Genomic DNA, 20,759 nt, shown 5'->3' with positions numbered 1-20,759 from the left:
GGGCCTATAAATACCTAGTTTTTCTAGGTTTTCGCTGGTGCAAAAAGTGAGGGGCAGAAACGCAGTCGGCTTTTGGAGAAAAAGTACAAAGTGAAGGGTGTTTGCGGCTGCAGCAGAAAAGTTCGTGCAAGGCAGGCTTTTGAAGAAAAACAGCGGCTGCAGGGGAAAGTCCTAGGGTTTCGTGAAGAGAGAAAAAGTATTTGAAGGCTGACATTTTCTTGAGAAGAAAAACAATAAGCCTATTTGAGGGTTTAGATTGTGAGAATTGTAAACCTATTTGTATTTTTTTCTCTCTAATAGTAGATCCCCCCCTCCTTGCCCCGTGGACGTAAGCAGTTTGCCGAACCACGTAAAATTGGTTTGTTTGTGTTTGTGGTCATTGTAATAGTTTTTAGGATCCCTCGACAAGTCAGTCCTAGAACTAATGAGAGGAAGAGCCGATATCTCACTTTGTTGAGATATTCGCTTCAGATTCTTGTTTCCTTGGTGAGACGAGAATTCTTATTGATCTTTCTCTCTTATTGTGCACCAGAAACTCTGTCGAAATTTCCGCTGCGCACAACAGACCCCTCCTCTCTCTGGTCGAGCCACGGCATCAGATCTCCTGCCGCCACCGAGCAAGGCTCAGCCCAATCGCCAGGAAAGCTCAAGGGCCCCACTGTCCCTCTAAATTCCTAATAAATTTCCTTATCAAAGTAGTGTCCCTTCATTATAGGAATTATTATAAAGGTCTCACGAAGCGTTAACGATATTCCTGATGACGCCAACTTGAATCAATTCCCTTCCAAAAATTGCGGGTATCTAATCTGCAGGGACAAAGGAGAAAGAAAAAGATGTCTGAATTTCTCTGCGTGGATACCTTCAGTTCCAACGACAGCTCTTTTCTCAAAAAATAGCAGTATACTAACCTTGAACCTGTACATTTAACTCATTATTTTATGTATTTAACAAGAATTAAGGGGACGGTAAAACCTTTTTAACTCTAGATTATACATGTTAATTATTAACTGAACACATTCTAGAACATGTAATCGTCGGTGCACCTGTTGTCTCTGTTGCGCGCAGCGGAAATTTCGGCAGCACTTCGGCAGCACAACAAGAGTCAGGTCGCAATAAGAATTCTTGTTTCTCAAAGGGAACAAGAATCTGAAGCCTATATCCTATCAAAGTAGGATATTAGCTCTTCCTCTCGTCAACTCTAGGACTGCGCGTCGAGGGACCCTAAAAGCTATTACAAATCACACAAAAGCAGTACAACCAATTTTTACGTGGTTCGGCAAATTGCCTACGTCCACGGGGCAAGGAGGGGGGAGATCTACTAATAGAGGGAGAGAATACAACTAGGGTTTACAATTACTCTCAATTTAAACCCTCAAACAAGCTCTCAAATCCCTCACACAATTATATCTCTCAAAACAACAAACAAAAGCTCTTTTACTTTGCCTGTATCCGCACAAAAGCAATCAAGTCTCCAAAGCCTTGCACTCGGTTCTGTACCGCAGCCGCAAAAAGGAAGAAATCAAAACCTCCTGCTCCTTCGCACTCAATCGCACGCCCCCACTTTTTCTTCTCTCCACCAGCCGCAAAAGAGAGAAAAACCAAAACACCCTTGCTCAAAAACCTAGGCGATATTTTTCGTGTGCATTTATAAGTTGGAGTACGGGTGGGCCTTCATGGGCTTCCTTCACGCGGTTTGCATTCCGCGTTCACACCTGATGATGCTTCACGTGGGTAGGTCCCACACTTCACAATTCTCCACCTCGGTGAAGTTTTCTCAAAACTGAGCCGACACCAAAGCATCCAAATGTCCCACTTGTTGTGGCTAGTACGAACTCAATCCACAACAAATCGAGAACCCGAACGAGAGTCCAAACTATCTCACCCCCTATCCTCTTGCCCAAGGAATCAAGCCGAACGTAGTTCACCCAAATGGCCGCCAACGGCCTCAACAATCACGAATGTGCAACAAGTTTCGACAATGATCAAACTTGTTGCTCGGAACCACCTTAGTGAGCATATCTGCCGGATTATCCTTCGTGTGGACTTTCACAATCTCCACATCGCCATCTTCAAGAACATCCCGAACGAAGTGATAACGAACGTCAATGTGCTTCGTCCGCGCATGAAAAACCTGATTCTTCGCCAAATAGATAGCACTCATGCTATCACAATGAATAGTGACGGACCTCTGCGATATACCAAGTTCCTCCAAAAGTCCTCGAAGCCAAATAGCCTCCTTCACAGCCTCCGTAACTGCCATATACTCTGCCTCCGTCGTAGACAAAGCCCCCGTCGACTGTAAGGTGCATCTCCAACACACCGGCGCACGGGTCAAAGTAAACACATACCCCGTCGTAGACCGGCGCTTATCCAAATCCCCGGCATAATCCGAATCAACATAGCCAATACATAACTGCCCACCTGCGAAAGGAGTTGTTGGTTTCTCATATTTTGTTTCAACGACGTTCCAAAGTTCGTAGCCAAGAGATTGGAGATAGATCTTCATCCTACACTTCCAGTAGTTGTAGTTCGTGCCATCGAACATTGGAGGACGATTTGTAGAGTGACCTTCCTTGAATTGTGATGTATTTGACAATGCCATCTTTCACCTTGCTCTGATACCAAATGTAGGATCTGAAATAGATACACTTGAACACTAGAGGGGGGGTGAATAGTGTTCTTTTAAAATTATTGCAAAGTAGATAATAAATTGCAAAGAAAAAATGGCAATCTCAGAAATTTGCAAACACAAACACAAGGATTTTATACTGGTTCCACCAAACTGGTGTACATCCAGTCCCCAAGCAAATCCCGCTTGAGAGTTTTCACTATGATTTTGAATAAACTTACAAAATCAAATGCAAACCTGACCAATTTGCAAGTTCCTGCAAATTGCAACACCAATTGACAAACTCCTTGTCAATTTGAACACCAATCTCTAACCCAAGAGACTAACCCTCTCACAACCGAGAGAAAACTTGTTGAAGAAGAACACAATGATCCTATAAGCCTTGAATGTGTAATAATGTGCAGCAGTGGCTTAGGATTCTTTTAATCTTTGTAAAATTGCCTAATTGATTTGTTTTTGATGAAAGTATATAGGCAATTTCAGAAACTCTTCTTTTTCAGAAAATCAGAATGTTTTTCACTTAGGAAATTGCTCAAGAATCAAAGCTTATGGGTATGTATATTTTTCCAATTTTTCTGAACAAATAACCTATATATACCCCTTGAAAAGACAAGTTTTTAAAGTTTGAAAACGTTTAAAAACGGCCAAAAACTGTCAGATATTCAAATTCTGAAAACTGAAAAACTGTCTCTTGTAGTCGACTACTGTAGTCATTAGTCGACTACACTGAGTTCAGACAGACTCTGTGTTTTCGGAAAATGTTCTCAGTAGTCGACTATAATGATAATTAGTCGACTACACTGAGTTCAGACAGAAACTTGAAAATTTATATTTTTCTTCAGTAGTCGACTACTGTAGTCATTAGTCGACTACACTGTAAAAAGACAGAAACTTATGTTTCTGTCAAACATCTCAGTAGTCGACTATAATCTCTATTAGTCGACTATACTGTAAAAAGACAGAAACTTGTATTTGAGTTATATACATGAGTAATCGACTACTATCCTAATTAGTCGACTATTAAGATCAAAAATTCAGAAATAATGAGTTTTTATAATTAAGTTTTAACTATTATTCTAATGGTTAACATAGGGGATTTCTATAGTTAACCAACACACTAAGCCTGTGTTAGTGTATTCTAAAAATGTGTGTGTGTGCGTGTGTGTGATCAAGGCTTGTACAAATATTCTAAGCAAAGAAAAATTCAAATACATTATCTTTTGTTCTTCATTTTCTTCACTTCAAAATGCCTTGATATTCACTTGCACTTGTACATATTCTGATATTGAAATCTGCATATGAAAGTTAGTGCACACAAAATATAAATTGTTATCATCAAAACATTATCATGGAGAAATGATATTCAACAATACTTACCGCCTGTGACAAATCTGGCCTCGTACATACCATCGCGTACATCAAGCTCCCAACCGCGCTCGCATATGGAGTCTTCGACATCAACTCACGATCTTCAACTGACTTCGGTGAGAGACCAGCTGAAAGCTTCAAATGGGCTCCCAATGGTACACTAACTGGCTTCGTATCCATGCTAACATGGAATCGCTGTAGAACTTTCTTCAAATAAGCCACCTGTGTCAAACAAATTCTGCCATTTTTCTTGTCTCTGCCGATCTCCATCCCTAAAATGCGCTTCGCCTCGCCCAATTCCTTCATCTCAAACTCATTTGAAAGCTGAACTTTCAACTCATCTATAGCCGACCTGGAAATAGAGGCAACCAACATGTCATCGACATAGAGCAACAAATAAATATACGCACCTCCTTTCAACTTGCGAAAATATACGCAAGGATCAAACTGGCTCCGAGTGTACGAATGACCAAGCATAAAACCATCGAATCGCCTATACCACTGTCGAGGAGACTGCTTCAAACCGTATAGCGATTTCTTCAGTTTGCAAACTAATTTTTCTTTCCCTGCAGCTCGGAATCCCAATGGCTGAGTCATATATATTTCTTCATCAAGATCACCATGAAGAAATGCCGTTTTCACATCCAACTGATCTAATTCCAAACCATACTGTGCCACCAAAGCTAGCAAAATCCGAATCGAAGAATGCTTCACCACCGGAGAGAAAACCTCATTATAGTCAATACCTTCCTCCTGTGCATAGCCCTTCGCAACCAACCTAGCCTTGAATCTCAACGGAGTGCCTTCAATGCCCTCCTTCTTCGTGTATACCCACTTGCAACCAATTGCTTTCCGCCCCTTTGGAAGCTCAACAAGCTCCCATGTATCGTTCTTATGAAGAGATTCCATCTCCTCCTGCATAGCCACCTGCCACGAATCAGCCTCCGAACTCTGCTCGGCCTCTCTGAATGTAGTAGGCACTAACTCATCGATACTCTCCACCGGAAGTGCATACGCAACTGTGTCGGCATACCGTGCTGGCATCTGTATGTTTCTCCTCTGTCTCCTAGCCGCAATAGAATCCTGAACCTGAGCCGTCGGTTCCTGATCCTGCACATTTGTACTCGTATCCTCCGTGTCATCGTCGTGCTCGCCTGGCGTCACCTCAGTCGGCACCTGCATGGATACTGTACCATCTGGACAATGTGGAGCTGCATCGATCTCCACCACCTGCGATATCTCCTCCGTCGGGTCGCTCTCCACCTGATGAGAGCTGGGAAGCTTCAAGATAGAAGCCTCATCAAATGTGACGTCCCTACTCAGAACAATCTTTTTATCAACTGGATCCCAAAGCTTGTATCCCTTGACACCACGCTTGAATCCTACAAATATGGCCTTCCTAGCTCGAGGTTCCAATTTATCAGTTCTAACATGATAATATGCAGGGCACCCGAATACCTTGAGCTGGTCATAGTCATGTGCTGGCTTTCCCGACCACATCTCCATAGGGGTTTTCCCCTCAATCGCAGATGAAGGCAGCCTATTAATGAGGTGGCTCGCATATGTAAGTGCCTCAGCCCAAAAGATCTTCTCCAAACCACTCTGCGACAATAAGCATCGGATCTTCTCCAGTAAAGACCGATTCAACCTCTCTGCCACCCCATTTTGCTGCGGTGTATGACTAACTGTGAAGTGTCTCTCTATGCCCTCGTCTCGACATAGCTGCTGAAAGGGGTCAGAAGTATACTCACCACCGTTGTCGGATCGCAACGTCTTGATCTTTCTCCCAGTCTGCAGTTCCAATCTCTTCTTCCACTCCACAAACAAATCTAGGACTTCACTCTTCTTCGTCATGGTGTACACCCAACAACGCCTAGAATAGTCATCTACAAAAGTGACGAACCAATGTCTACCACCAAGTGATGCAGTCTTGGTGGGACCCCAAACGTCTGTGTGCACGTAATCCAGGATGCCCCTCGTCTGATGAATGGCAGTCCCGAACTTCACCTTCGTCTTCTTGCCAAGAACACAGTGCTCACAGAACTCAATCTTCCCACTCTTGGCTCCCTTCAATAGCCCCTGCTTGCACAATGTCTGCAGTGACTTTTCACCTGTGTGCCCCAATCTATAGTGCCAAAGTCTGCTCATGTCCGCTTCTGAAATAGCCGAAGCAACCTGGCCAATCTCGGTGCTTCCCTTCAGATAATACAAATTCCGATTGCGGACTCCCCTCATCACCACCAATGATCCCTTAGTAACCTTCGCTACAGCGTTTTCGAAAGTCACCTTGAATCCCTTCGCCTCCAAAGCTCCAACTGAGATAAGATTTTTCTTCAGTTGAGGAACAAATCTCACCTCCTTCAACTCACGGACTACTCCATCGTGCATCCTAATCCGTACGGTACCTATCCCACAAACGCCACAGGATTGATCATTTCCCATGACAACAACGCCCCCGTCGACTTTCTCAAAAGATGCAAACCAGTCTCGCCTAGGGGTCACATGAAAGGTAGCGCCGGAATCAAGCATCCAATCTGATGCATCCACATGGTTCACCTCCGGAGTAATCAGTAGAGAAAAGCACGAATCATCGGAATCATCGCCTTTCGCAATGTTCACCTCATTGGCCTTCGGGCCCTTTTTCTTGCTATTCTCCTTCTCTTTGAGCTTCGGGCAGTCTCTCTTCCAATGTCCCTGCTCCTTGCAGAATGCACATTGGTTCTTTGTTAATTGGTGGCGGCCTCTAGACTTTGACCTCCCTCTGTTACCACCTTTCGGATATGGGCTTCTACCTCTCGTCGACAAGGCCTCTCCTGAAGTACTAGCGCGGGAAGTCTCCTTATCCTTCCTCCTCAAATCGTAGTTCGTCAAAGCGTTAGTCACTTCACTATAGCTGATAGAAGATCTCCCGTTCAACAAAGTGAGCACGAAGGTATCATACTCCTCATCCGGTAAGGAGCCCAACAAAATAATCGCCTTGTACTCATCCGATATCTTCTCATCAACATTCGCCAAGTCCGACAACAACTTAGTATAGTTGTTCACATGCGCCGCTAGTGAGGTACCTCTGGACATCTGAAATCTGCAGATCTGGACATCTGGAATCTGAATAACCTACGCAGCAAGTGCAATCGGTTCTCAACACTCTTCGTAAGGTACTTATTGTTGAGAATTTCCCACATCTTCATCGCAGACGTCACCCCAATCACATCATATTTCAGTTCCTGTTCCAAACAGGACCTGATCACCCCACAAGCGTTTCTATTCATTTTCTCCCATACCGCCTCTTCATATTTAGGTGGCCTCTCGTGAACCATGATGGTCTCTTCCAAATTCTGAGCATTGAGCGCATCCTGTACGTCGCTCATCCACAAACCAAAGTTGATTTTTCCGTCATACTTCACCACACTAATCTTAGTGTTCTGAAAACCAACTTGTATTGTACTCGCCATCGATTTGCTGCTTTCACCTTCTTCTCCCATTGCAAACTAACTCCAAATTGTAGAGAAAGAACAAATTTGATAGAAATTAGGAACCACCCAACTGAACCCTAGATCAGATTCCAAATAGATCTCCTATCCACACGAGGAAAGCGAAATCTCCAACGGCCACTCCTAATGCTATCTCCACCGAAGCCTAGAACTCCAAGAACCAAGCTTCCAACTGAATCTTCCTCCACCAAAAAAAAAAAACTTAGATCTGAAATCTGGGCTCTGATACCACTTGTTGCGCGCAGCGGAAATTTCGGCAGCACTTCGGCAGCACAACAAGAGTCAGGTCGCAATAAGAATTCTTGTTTCTCAAAGGGAACAAGAATCTGAAGCCTATATCCTATCAAAGTAGGATATTAGCTCTTCCTCTCGTCAACTCTAGGACTGCGCGTCGAGGGACCCTAAAAGCTATTACAAATCACACAAAAGCAGTACAACCAATTTTTACGTGGTTCGGCAAATTGCCTACGTCCACGGGGCAAGGAGGGGGGAGATCTACTAATAGAGGGAGAGAATACAACTAGGGTTTACAATTACTCTCAATTTAAACCCTCAAACAAGCTCTCAAATCCCTCACACAATTATATCTCTCAAAACAACAAACAAAAGCTCTTTTACTTTGCCTGTATCCGCACAAAAGCAATCAAGTCTCCAAAGCCTTGCACTCGGTTCTGTACCGCAGCCGCAAAAAGGAAGAAATCAAAACCTCCTGCTCCTTCGCACTCAATCGCACGCCCCCACTTTTTCTTCTCTCCACCAGCCGCAAAAGAGAGAAAAACCAAAACACCCTTGCTCAAAAACCTAGGCGATATTTTTCGTGTGCATTTATAAGTTGGAGTACGGGTGGGCCTTCATGGGCTTCCTTCACGCGGTTTGCATTCCGCGTTCACACCTGATGATGCTTCACGTGGGTAGGTCCCACACTTCACAGTCTCTAGTAAAACTAAATTTAAAAATAAAATTGAAATGATGATTTCACATGTTATCAGAATGGATACCCATCATTCATGAATATAGCAAGCAAAGATTTCAAAGAGCAACAGCATGTCTCGGTTCAGATGTAAGTCATAACCCAATGGATTCATGGATCAGCATCATGGAAGAATCATGAGCTGAAGTAAGACACAGCAGCAGTTGATATTTATGTCAATGCCAAACTTATGGGTGTAAGTGGTCAACCTACATGGTCTTGTGCTACAATACCTATTATATCCTTTTCCCTAGAAGAGCCTGTACAATCGAGGAATTTATGTGCAAATATTTTAACGTGCGCGAGCATCCAAGACAACAACACTTTTTACTAAGCGTCCAAGTAAACATAGATCAGTTGCTCTTGTTTTGATGCTATATGATTTTATCGGAGTTTTTGAATTCTTCATAAATGCAAACTCATAACTGGAAATAAGACACACAAGCAGTGAGGTGCCTAACCAAAGTGAAATCGAGGCACCAAAAAAGTAGTTAGAATTTAATATACACATGCATTGCCGTAAATCAAGACACTTAATTTATGACAATATTCTAAATTTAATGTTTGATGTGAAAACTATAAGCCCTAACAAATAGTTGATAATATAATTGTCAAGAATAATATGTAAAGCTACTTATTATTATTCTTTTCTCCAAGAAGTGACTTGATTTATCCATTAAGCCAATAAGTATGAAAGGTGCAATATACTTAACATCTTTATGTAGGCTTCCATCTATATAGTTTCATCTTTCTCCATTGCTGCTACAATTATAATGACTCCCCCTGCCAAAGAGATCTGCAACACAAGAATTTCCAATTTTTCACTTACGAGGACATGCAAACGGCCAAAGAAGTTGAACCATATAAATTACTGTAACATCGTATGTATCAGAATAAGGATAAGAAAAACTAGTCTAATCCTAAAATCTTAAGCATGATCTTCATCAAATATATTTTCCACTGCCCTTTCAGTTTGTCAGTAAAACTTCAGATATTTTCCTCCAAAATTTAATGAAGGGTTAAAATAGGTAGATGTTATTGGAGAGAAACATTTTCCTTTCATGTCCCAAATGTACCTTTCTGAGCCAATTCCATGAACGGACATGAAATATTCAGAAGGTACGTTAATTGTTTATTTAATTAATTCATTTGAAGTTTTGAATTAAGTTCAATTATTTATACTGAGTTTGTTATTTTACATAAATTTTCATGTGTGATAACAGGCAATTTCCCTGGTAGATAATGCTAGTGAGAACAGTTTTTTTTTTCTTATAGTTAAGCCTCAATATTCGGACAGCCTCCTTTCATTTCTAGAACTCCAGGCATCTGACGCGGATGTAATTAAGGTCAAGCTAATTGCGACATTTGATCTCTGAGTTGCTTCTAATTTACCATCTTATTTTAGCTTTCAGGTATTTCCAAATAACTTTAAAATACATAAAAGAGAAAGAGGAATGTTGCATAATAGTGGGGTAAGTATAAATCTGAAACAATGAAACAAAGGATGGATAGAAAGAGTACAACTCATATCGATACAGCTTGAAAGCAACATAAATGCATGCCTTGTTCCAAGAAGTATATTCTTCAGATGTAAACGAATTAAAGTGGGTCAAGCTAACTGGCTCTTCGTAATGAAATGAAATTTCTATAAATTGTGGAGATATTTTAGCTGAGACACATGTGAAACACAACAACTGCACACATTTTACGAATGAGAATCTAGCCATAACCATAACATACGGATAATAAAGATAGAGATGGTGCAAAAGAGAAATAAAGATACAGGGCGAAAACTTACTAAATTTTGATGCTTTAGTAGGAAGATTTGTGATTCCTATACTGTCTCATAAAAGACATCACCTTGCAGCAGCAGCAGCATCATCCTTTCTGCCATCTTCTAGAAAGCAAATTGCATTACATTTTATAGTGACCAAAATGTCTTACATGTTGCGCGTCGTGCGGAAGCGTGCTCGACAACCAAACGAGTCGGTGAGCAATGAGAGAAGAAAACCAAAACCAAACACGAGTGCAATTCACAAAATAACGACCAAAATTACACACAAACACAGGAATTTACGTGGTTCGGCAATTGCCTACGTCCACGGGGAGAGGATGGGGAGATTTTACTATATGGAGGAGAAATACAACGGGTTACAACTCACAAAATCACTCAAATATAACCCTAACCAAAACTCTCAACTCCCTCACAATATCTCCACTCAAATATAACCCTAACCAAAACTCTCAACTCCCTCACAATATCTCCCTCTCAAAGTGCTCAAAACACTGCTAATTCTCTCCTTTTGAAACCCTAAAAAACGTGGTTCTATTTATAACAAAACACAATCCCAAATAGATTAGGATTCTAAAAACGAGTCTGTCACACCCTGGTGTGGCACACACCACACCCATGACAAACAGGACAGATTCTGTCACACCAGGGTGTGGCAGACACCACACTCATAACAAACAGGGCAGATTCTACCACCGGTGTGGCAGACACCACACCAGGATGTGGTGGAGTCTGTTTTGCTTATTCTTCACGTTTTTCTCAATTCCTTCGCCGTTTTCACATTACAATATATCCACTTAGACGTTAGTCTACTACTTCCCTTTAGATGATCCAGTAGCAAACTCTTCCCTCAACTTTTATTTGAAACATTGTTTAATTTTAATAGAAACTAAAAAACTCGGGGAACATTTTGCTACCGAACACTTGGGGAAAGTGGAACAAAAGAAACATGGGAATGATTCAGCTGACTGGTAAAGACTACTAAGTTCATAGTCAGCAAGGTAACTATTTCACCTTTTTTTTTTTGAAGCAATTACTTTGGATTCCATAAAAGGTTCAAAATACATATATAACTAAAAAATAACCACATGATTACTTCATATGTGCTAGACTTAGTATAAAACTATAATCCTCAACCCTCACTATAACTTTGGAGTTTTGAAGTAATGGTTATAGGGACTTAATCAAAGATGGTATCACAGCAACTCAGATTCGAATCTTGCTGGCCACGAATTTAATGCAGATTTTAAAAAATTATTACCACTACATGAGTCCAGGTTGCGCTCAACCTACGGGGGCATGTTAGAATTAACATAAAACTATAATTCTCAACCCTCATCATAACTTCAGAATTCGGGTGTAATACTTATAAGGACTTAATTTAAGAATATATCTATATTAAAGGATTAGTCAGTCAAAGGTTTCATAACCTGAAAGTCAATTGGGCCTAGAAGTCCTGTGAAATAAGATAGTCTCTTAAATTTGAAGGTCTGTAGCGCTCTAAGTCCACCACCAAACCTAAAGTCATTACTGCAGAAAGGCATATCTTACAGGAGCATAATAATTGTACTAGGCAATTTATTATGAAAGCAAATGCTGTTAAGCACAAATCATTCTCAAAAAGAGAATTGAAGCGCAGAATTGAAGCGCAAATGTAACATTCTACTAAATACTAGTGAGAAATAGCAGCATAACTAACTCACGATTTCTCAAAAGTCAAATGGGTTCACCTTATTTTGTTAGAATTCTTCCATAAAAAAGTCCGTCTTATCTTTCCATCTCTTTGATGATTACAAGAGACTGACGAAATCTTTCTGAAAATCTTCATCTGTTACAATGTAGACTTAGACATGCTAAGTCAACGGACTCACGGGGAGGGAATTAGGAATGATTCAACTGCAAGTATCTTAACGTTTTAAATTATGTCAGAAGCAAATTTCTGGATGTGCTGTGAGTGCCTGTGTCTCTGTCTATGTGTGCTGTTGTGTGTCGTGCATGTGTGTTTAGAGAGGGTGTGCATGTGTGTATGCGCAAGCATACTGAAGAGTGGATTTCTCTGGCTAAACAAGAACATACCTTGTTTGCGGCAGGATTCCAAATCAACTGAAGCACATTAAGAAAGTACAATCAATCTCTCTTAAAAACTGATAAATGCTTTTGTAATGCAAGAAACTCAACATAACGCATTCAACAACTCATTGAAGAAAAAAAATTCATGATAAGAAGAGGGGTATGAGGTAGCAATAAAGTTTCTTAATTAAAGGTTTCACAAAAAAAAAATTCCAAGGACATGAGCAAATTCAAACTTTCCTTTCTAAGGCAAAGAATGCTCAATTTTATTCTCCCCAACCTCATTTTCATAGTGTGGTGCTCATGACCTTCTTCAAAATGACAATGTAGTGCCTAACTTGTTTTCTTCATATTTTGTTCAGATGGCAACATATTTAGAATTTGGATGTATACATTGTTGCCTCCATTCATAAACCGAAGTGAACGATCCAAAGACTTCTGATAAATTTATATCATAGTCCAAAAACTTGACACAAGTACTTAAGTAAACCTAAAACTAAGATTCAATAAAAACAACAAAAGAACTTATATATGGTGAAAAAATGAACCCTGCCTAAGCGAAATAGACGAATTAGTTCACCAACCCCTAGATTTACCATACAATTGAATTGCCATGAATACTTTCCAATTGACCTAAATTTTAATTTCTACAAATCACTATAACGGAAGGAATTTCACAAATTAAACAAATTTCAACAAATTTTGCAGAAAGATTCACTAATAATTAAGGTAAATCAAGCAATTTCATCCCCGATCTTCTACAGACTTCTCAAACTAAACGAAATTCGGCAATTAAATAAAAATATTGCATTTTTTGCAGCAAGGCTGGACCAAAATTGAAGCAGATCAACACAAGCTACAGTCAAGATCTCAAAAAACCTACCAAATTGTATAATTTAATTGCGATCGATCGATCAACGAGAGAGAGAGAGAGAGAGAGAGTACCTTCTAGGGTTTCGAAAATCCTTTCCTCAGCGTCGAAGCGAGGGAGCACGAAGGCGGGAAAAGCAATAATAATCGCAGTAAAAGGAAAGTTCAGTTTTGTGAAACTGTCAAAAGTCTTGAGGTTTTTCTCTGCTTTTTTTTTTTCGTTTTATTATTAAAAGGTTTAAGGTCGTTTTGCCAAAATTGAGGGTTCCCTAAATTTTACCCGGATTCTAAAATAGGTCCCTAAAAAAGTACTAAACTAAATCTTTCAAATTGTTTTAAGTTGCACAAAATAAGTCCACTTTTGTTTTTTCCATTAAAATCTAGTGCGAATCGGATTAATCACAAGATTAATTTCAAAATAAACATGATTTGGAGTGTGGGTTCAGAGCACCTTTTTTCGCATTAGTGAGTTTTTTTTTCATGAATCTAATATTCACATTCTCAATTATATTATTTATTAGGGTTGAGGATAATACTTGTTGGAATCTCTGAGTGGACTAAGAAAAATGGATGAAATGAAAAATGAAAGGATTATCGTTTTACAATTTAGTGTATGCTTTTCAAATATGTCACGCATAAAATCGTATTATATTGAAAGCAAGGGCGAAATTGAAAACCCGGGCAAGTTTTCTTTTGTCTTTTTATCCTTTGTTGCGATTAGAGTTCAGGCAGGACCGGCCCAATCGAGTGGATTCAACAGATACATTGAACGTAGACGGATCTTGGATTCATCCGATTGCTCATTGCTTGCTCTCTTGTCAGATATTCATCTGAGACTCTGAAATATTAATATTATCTCAATGCTCAAAGCCAATGGGTTCCTAAATGTGTAATGGATAAAGCAACTCATCTTTTTTTCTTTTTTTTTTCTTTATGCTTTGGGCCCCACACTGTATATTGTCAGTTGCACATGCTCAATGGGTGAAGGGGGGTGCAAATGGTTGTGGATATCAACACACGTGTCCATATCCACCATGTTGATATCCGAATACATGTTTTTATCATAAAATTATTTTAACCATTGTATTAATGAATTTAAGATACAATTTTGACGATCAAGAGATTAATCATGTTTTTAAGATGTAAAGAACATTTTAGTGAACTCCGTCTGAGATGTTCATTACACTTAAACATCTCTCGTATCGCATACATCCGTATATTTCTCAATCTGAACTATTCTTTTGCATCCGTTTTCTGTCGGTATGTTTTCTCATCTGAATCGTATCCATATTCAATTTTCGGCGGATATGTCCGGATTCGTTCGTATTCGTACGTGTATCCATGATTGGTAACTCAAGAAGGCCAACTTTTATGCTTGCCATCGTATTTCTAAACCCTGGGGAAACCAAAGAGCGTGTTCTCATTCTGGGCTTCCGCTCTTTCCTCTTTTGCAATTTTGCGCCCCCACACAATGGATTTGGATCCTCTCCACTACAAAAAAATAGTAGAAGGATCACTACGTAATCACAACCATTGATTATCTAGTTGATGGTTGTGATTTTTTTTTAGTGCAAATTAGGAATGAGTACAATACACGTGGTATGATAAGTGTTAGATTTAGATTATATCATAACCGCCTACTAAATAATCAACAATTGAGATTAAAAATAGTGGTCTCTCCACTACTTTTTTTTGTAGTGAAGAGGATCCAAATCCCCACACAATCACCCTTTTGAAATCCGAAGCAGCGGGCGCCCAAGGGGACTCGGCTCACCTACCTCTCACCGCTTTTGTCCAAAATCTCATCATCTCGCTTTGAATAAAATAGGATACAAACGCCTCTTAGCAAGTAGCAAACCCTTTACTCTGGCGTCTTGTAGCGGAGTCATGACGTGACTCAGGGCCACGTCGTAGGGATTGGGTTGATATTCTATAATATTGTTTTTATTATTTTGCTTCAAACGGAAGCCTTGACTGGTTGAGATTATTTTGCTAAGATGTAGTAAAAGTGAAGGCGCTTTATTGTTCTCAGCGAACAGGGATACTAAAGATGTGCGCTTTTCTCTCTTCAAGAGTTCCATTCTCGCCGCAACTTCGAAATATTGATATAACGACCAAGTCTCCGTTAAAGATTACCAGAACAATCTAGATTCACAACTTCAAAGTTTTGACAAAATGGTTAGATCCACTAGAGATTAGTATCAAAACAATCCATATTTAAATCTCGTTGGTCGCAAATTTAAAGATGACTTCAAGAAGCCAAAAGACGATTTTCTAAAAATTTACATCGCCACGTGAGTCCAGATGTCGACCCATAAAAAGAGCGTTCATCCTACAAAAGAATATAGGAACATTACAAATATAACCCCCAACGTTCACTATGACTTTAGAGCTTCGGTGGAATGGTTAGAGACTTTATAACTATTTATCGAGACGCAGAAAGAAATATATACAGTAACATACTAGCATCATACATACCTCAGCTTTTCATTCATAATAAGTAACATATGTTCTTCATAATATTTTATATTAAGAAAAAAATTAAAAATTAAAAAAAGGCAAGCCATCACACTCACCTTCATTAAACGTAATCACGATACCAACTTGCATCTAGAAATATATACAGAAGCAGCGAGATCACTTCCTCAGCTCTCGGTCTTATTCTCGAACTCCCACTCTTTGCATTCCTTACACCTACACCGTCACTCCAAGAGCACAACAAACAACAAACAGCAAACATAACGAACACAGACCATCCTCAATACTTCTCCTTCTATCTCCGTTCCCCTCTCTCTTACTCTTCTCTACCCTACTCAAAACTGGCAAGAAGTACCCAGCCTCTGCCGCTGCTTCTGGCCATTGAGCCCACACTTGCGCTCACGAAAAGCCCCAAGCAGCAGCACCTGGAACTTCTCGAGGAATAAGCCCCATTCTTCTTCATTCATATCCGCCAGCTTCACAAAACTTGCACTCACAGGTAGCTGCTCATTTGCACTCCTCCTGTTTCCACTCTGGTTGCCACCACTATTGTTATTGCTCTTGCCTACATTGCACTGGGATTTCTCATTGAGACTGATACCCTTCAGCGACATGGATCGCTTTGGAACAGTAGGAAACAGAGGTGGTTTTTCTGTACTGTTTTCTTCACTGTCACCGTCTTCTTCTTCCTCCTCCTCCTCCAAGCTTGCTAACCTTGAAAATGGGTTTCTAGAACTCCATGGAGGTGTTCTAGGCATCACAGGCTCAGTCTCCTCACAATCAATGACGAATTGGGTGTCATCTTCGCCACCAAGTTCAGTCCGAGGAGAGAAAACTTCTCTTTCTGCTACCAACCTCCTCGCTTCGAGGCAAACAACCTCCAGCTCGCTCGGCTCTTCTTCTCTTCCTGTAAACTCTCTGCTCATCATTTCCCCAATCTCAGCCAAGCAAAGCCCAAAAGCTGCTGCTTCCTTGAGAAAAATTGTGCAAAGGACCAGAACACGAAGACAAGCCTCACGGATCATTGGCAGTTCCATCCGAAGCATTTCAGAATCTTTGACTGGATTGAGATTAGCAATGTACTCAAGCTCATCCTCAGAGAATGGAATTGATGCTTGTGGCCAGTGAATCCACTCGAAATAAGGATCCTCTAAGCTCTCGGGGAGGCACAGACCATGATCAATTGGGATGAGTTCAATCTGACTACCAAATCTACCGACCCCAGCTTCAAGTTTCCTTACCAGTAAGTTTCCGGCATGCCTATCTGTGTTGAAGATTCTAACATCAAGCATCCCAATTCTGTGCACAGCAGCCACAGGAAAGCTGGAGGTACCATGGTCACTAGCATCAAAATCATGAGGGATGAACTGCTGGAATGAAGCAATCTTGCTAATAGGCTGTGGCTTCCTTTGATGAGCCTTGCTATTGCTACAATTCACCCCGTCATTGACATTGAAAACAGAATGTGTTATCTTCACAAGAACAGTAGGAGGCACATTGGCAAAGTTATCATAATCCAAAAGATATGCCGCTACTTCTCTAAAACCGGTCTCTCCGACTCTCACAGACCTTTTCAAGCCCGGTTGGCCAAGAGCTTTCCCGATAAAACCCTTTGGATTATTTGGGGCAAATGGCTCCTCATCTGTCGGCTTGACAATAGCGACACTCTCGCCCCTCTTGTTCCTGAAGTAGTATGCACCCCCAAGACCACTGTGAACTGGTATAGGGTCTACACCCTTTTTGATAGCCTTAACAGCATCCTTAACTAGTTGCTTAGTTTGAGCACAGCGGCTAAAGCAACCCAAGAATTCAATCACGCCACTGCTGTCTCGTTGCTGCAGATCTTTTGCAGTGGGAGAGAGACAAGGAGTTGAGGAACTCCTGTGAAGTAAATTCCTAGTAAGAAGTAAAGGTGAATCATTTCTTACAGCTCTGAGATCATCCTTAAGCACGAGATCACCAAAGGTGAGCGAGCTCTCCTCAGTAGGAACATTGAGGGCTAGCTGGAGCTTCCTTTTTACAGTATGCGCATTGTCACTGCGATCCAATTCAAGACCCAAGACACAGCCGGTATCAGTTTGGACAAAAACTCGCCTCCTACCAGTAGGCTTTACTTCAGATTTCTTCAAACCATGGTACTCACCACTGAGAGCTCGGTTTAAGACTGCAACTGTCATTTGAGTCTGAACAGGGCTGTCTAGGTTAGGAGACATGGAACAAAGGAGTGACCCTTTTCTTCTTCTTCTCTCTAGAGCGCACGCCAAACACAGAGGATGACGCGGTCAAGGAGAAAGGAAGATGCAGTGAGCAAATGACCATGTAGCAAAAGGCTGGGAATTGGACCGCACCCTCAACACGCAAGATTGAGGGCAAACGGAGATGAAGTTGAAGAAGAATGGAATGCTCCCCCTTACATTGGGGAAGCCATCTGATCCTATTCGAATTGGAAAGCGCCTAAAATCTGTGTACAAAAGTATTTTGTTATTGTTAGTGGAAGTTATCAAGAAGCCAGGTTTCAATTTGAGAAATTGTAAAACGACAAGGTTGAAAATCAATGATAAAAGAAAAGCAGTCGAATTAGTTAGACGCTCCACAAAAGGAAAGCAATTGATTTCAAGATTTACACACAACAATGAAAAAAAATAAAATCAAGAATCCAATGAATCTGCCACATAAAGGTTGAAACGTGAAAGGTATACAAAACATCCCTACAAGATTCTAAAGAGAAACGAAGAAAAACAGATTCTCCATCCTTAGGGGGTGTTTGGTTCAATTTCTAGAAATTATAGGAAATGTTTTCCACTTAAAACATGATTTCCTTGTATTTCTTAAAAAAATTATAAGAAAAGTTTTAAAAAATCAAAAAGTACCAATTTTCTTGTTTTTTTTACTTTACTTGTTTGGTTCAAAACAAGAAAATGTTTATAACTTTATAGAAAATAACAAGATTTGGTAGGTTTTTAATTAAATATGGTATGTGTCAGATTTCTGGTGATTTCCTCTCATTTTGAGAGGAAATTGACTTTTGTAAAATTTGGTAGGTTTTGATATTTTATAGAAAATATTTCTGTAAATTTTTTGTTGAACCAAACACAATTTACAGAAATCACTGGAAAACTTTTATCAAAAAAATAAAAATCTTTCTGTGACATATCAAAAAAATAAAAATCTCAGCAGTAGTTTAAAAATGATGCTACATAGGATTCATAATCAATTGGTACATAATATAGTTTGAACATTACAGACTCCATGCTTAATAGAAGAAGTTACCTTGACAATTTCTAAACAACGCAAATTATAGAAATCATGTTGTCAGTTTCATAATTACAAATTACAAATTTATCATTGTCAGATGTTTTGAGAAAAGTTTTCTCAAAAAGTTTGCAACCAAACAGCCCCTTAAGTTCAAGAAAAAAATAAACGGTCTAAAAGTACCACAACTAGAAACAAAAATGCAAATTAATTGAAGATTATCTTTCTGTGACATATCAAAAAAATAAAAATCTCAGCAGTAGTTTAAAAATGATGCTACATAGGATTCATAATCAATTGGTACATAATATAGTTTGAACATTACAGACTCCATGCTTAATAGAAGAAGTTACCTTGACAATTTCTAAACAACGCAAATTATAGAAATCATGTTGTCAGTTTCATATAAATTTACATGTTCTACAAAACAAATGTCCAAAGCTAGAAAAAAAATGAACTAACCTCATATTCAACTAATATAGAATGAAGCCGAAAATAATAATTGAACGGAGAATAATAATAAGAGATTGTTTATAAGGATTCAAAAGACAACAAAAAAGAATATTTTTATCTTATTCCAAATAAATATCCGAAAATTCATAGAAAAGTGAAGCAAAAGCCAAGCAAGAGAAGACTAAGAATTGTTAGGGGAAAAAAAGGAAAATGGAAAAAAAAATAGATCCACGAATTTTAAAATCGTTGTGGTTTCAGCAAATATTTATGTAAAATAACAAGATCAAGGTCGAATACATGTATTATTCCAGACAACTTTCGAAAAGTCGAAAGGAGTATATAAATATGCATCAAAATATATGTATTAAAAAATTCAATAAAAATAAGTTCTATCCAAACTAGCAAACTTTCTCTTACATTTTAAGATAAATTCCATTTCAAAGTCACAAAAAAAACTAATAACTTTGCAAGAAAAAATAAACAAAATAACATTTTTTTGAAAACACAAGTATTTAGATCGATTATTAAACAGAAAGATCGTAATATATCAAACTATTAATCAATCTTTCCTCTTCAATATAAAAACCGTAACACTCCACGGCAATTAAACCCTAATAAGCCAGACAGGAATCAGACATGCATTCAAAAAACCCCAAATTCGAACGACAGCACCAAAAGCTTAATTCCTTCAGCAGATCAAATCGACCCACCTCTAAAAAAATTGAACAAAACCCTCATATCCCATCAAAATCAAAATAAAGAAAGAGAGGAACGTACCGGATGCTAGGATCCCGCGACGGTGATCGGAGACCGTCGATAACGAGAGGGATCTATGGCTCAGATCCGACGCGACGCGCTCGATATCGAACCCCGACCTCTGGTTCGCGCTAAATCCTTCGCTCTTCTCGTTGTTGCTTCCTCTCACTCCCGCTGAACTCTTTGAAGACAAGAGAGGGTTGGGAAACTAACTGGGGTTAAACTTAAACCAAGTGCCGGTTACGTTTTATTTATTCAATTGTTTATTTCGCCACTTTGCATAAACATGCAACTTCTTCTTTGATATTAGACGTTACTATTCTCTGACAGAATTGCCCTTCCGATAAATTCTTTCATGCTTGGCTCCTAAACATTTTCGGTCGTCGTCTTTTATTATCTTTTCATGAACTGTTTTCAGTACTTATTATCACTTCCCCTCCCATCTTCTCCCTCTAAAATATTAAATTCGTCTTCGGTTATCTATCCACTAAACTATTTCTTTTAGTACTTATCATCACTTTTCTTTTATTACTTTGTGGGGTTTTTTAATAAATTTATGAAAGAAAAGTTGATAGTTCAGACACACGATGGGATTGAAAATAGTTCAGAGGATAAAGAAGCAAAAATTTT

General features: G+C 39.5%; 1 protein-coding gene and 1 long non-coding RNA gene across 5 annotated transcripts; both read right to left on the bottom strand.

Annotated features, from left to right (window-relative positions):
- Nucleotides 8,037-13,427, bottom strand: LOC109849269. 4 transcript variants are annotated; one of them, XR_002249059.1, is made up of 4 exons: nt 13,266-13,427; nt 12,327-12,353; nt 10,257-10,355; nt 8,037-9,254 (listed from the first exon to the last, which is right to left on the bottom strand). It is a non-coding gene; the product is annotated as an uncharacterized LOC109849269 (long non-coding RNA). The 4 variants fall into 4 exon arrangements; XR_002249056.1 differs by having other exon boundaries at nt 10,257-10,352; XR_002249057.1 differs by lacking the exon at nt 12,327-12,353.
- Nucleotides 15,641-20,340, bottom strand: LOC109849259 (phosphatidylinositol 4-kinase gamma 7-like). Its single transcript, XM_020419074.1, has 2 exons — nt 20,151-20,340; nt 15,641-18,129 (listed from the first exon to the last, which is right to left on the bottom strand). Exon 2 carries the CDS (start codon nt 17,879-17,881, stop codon nt 16,004-16,006), a length of 1,878 nt encoding a protein of 625 aa, XP_020274663.1. The 5' UTR covers nt 17,882-18,129; nt 20,151-20,340; the 3' UTR covers nt 15,641-16,003.

This window comes from Asparagus officinalis, chromosome 1, assembly GCF_001876935.1.
Source record: "Asparagus officinalis chromosome 1, Aspof.V1, whole genome shotgun sequence".
Classification (NCBI taxonomy): domain Eukaryota; kingdom Viridiplantae; phylum Streptophyta; class Magnoliopsida; order Asparagales; family Asparagaceae; genus Asparagus; species Asparagus officinalis.
Note: the sequence above shows the minus strand (reverse complement) of the source record. Positions and strands in the feature narration are given on the sequence as shown.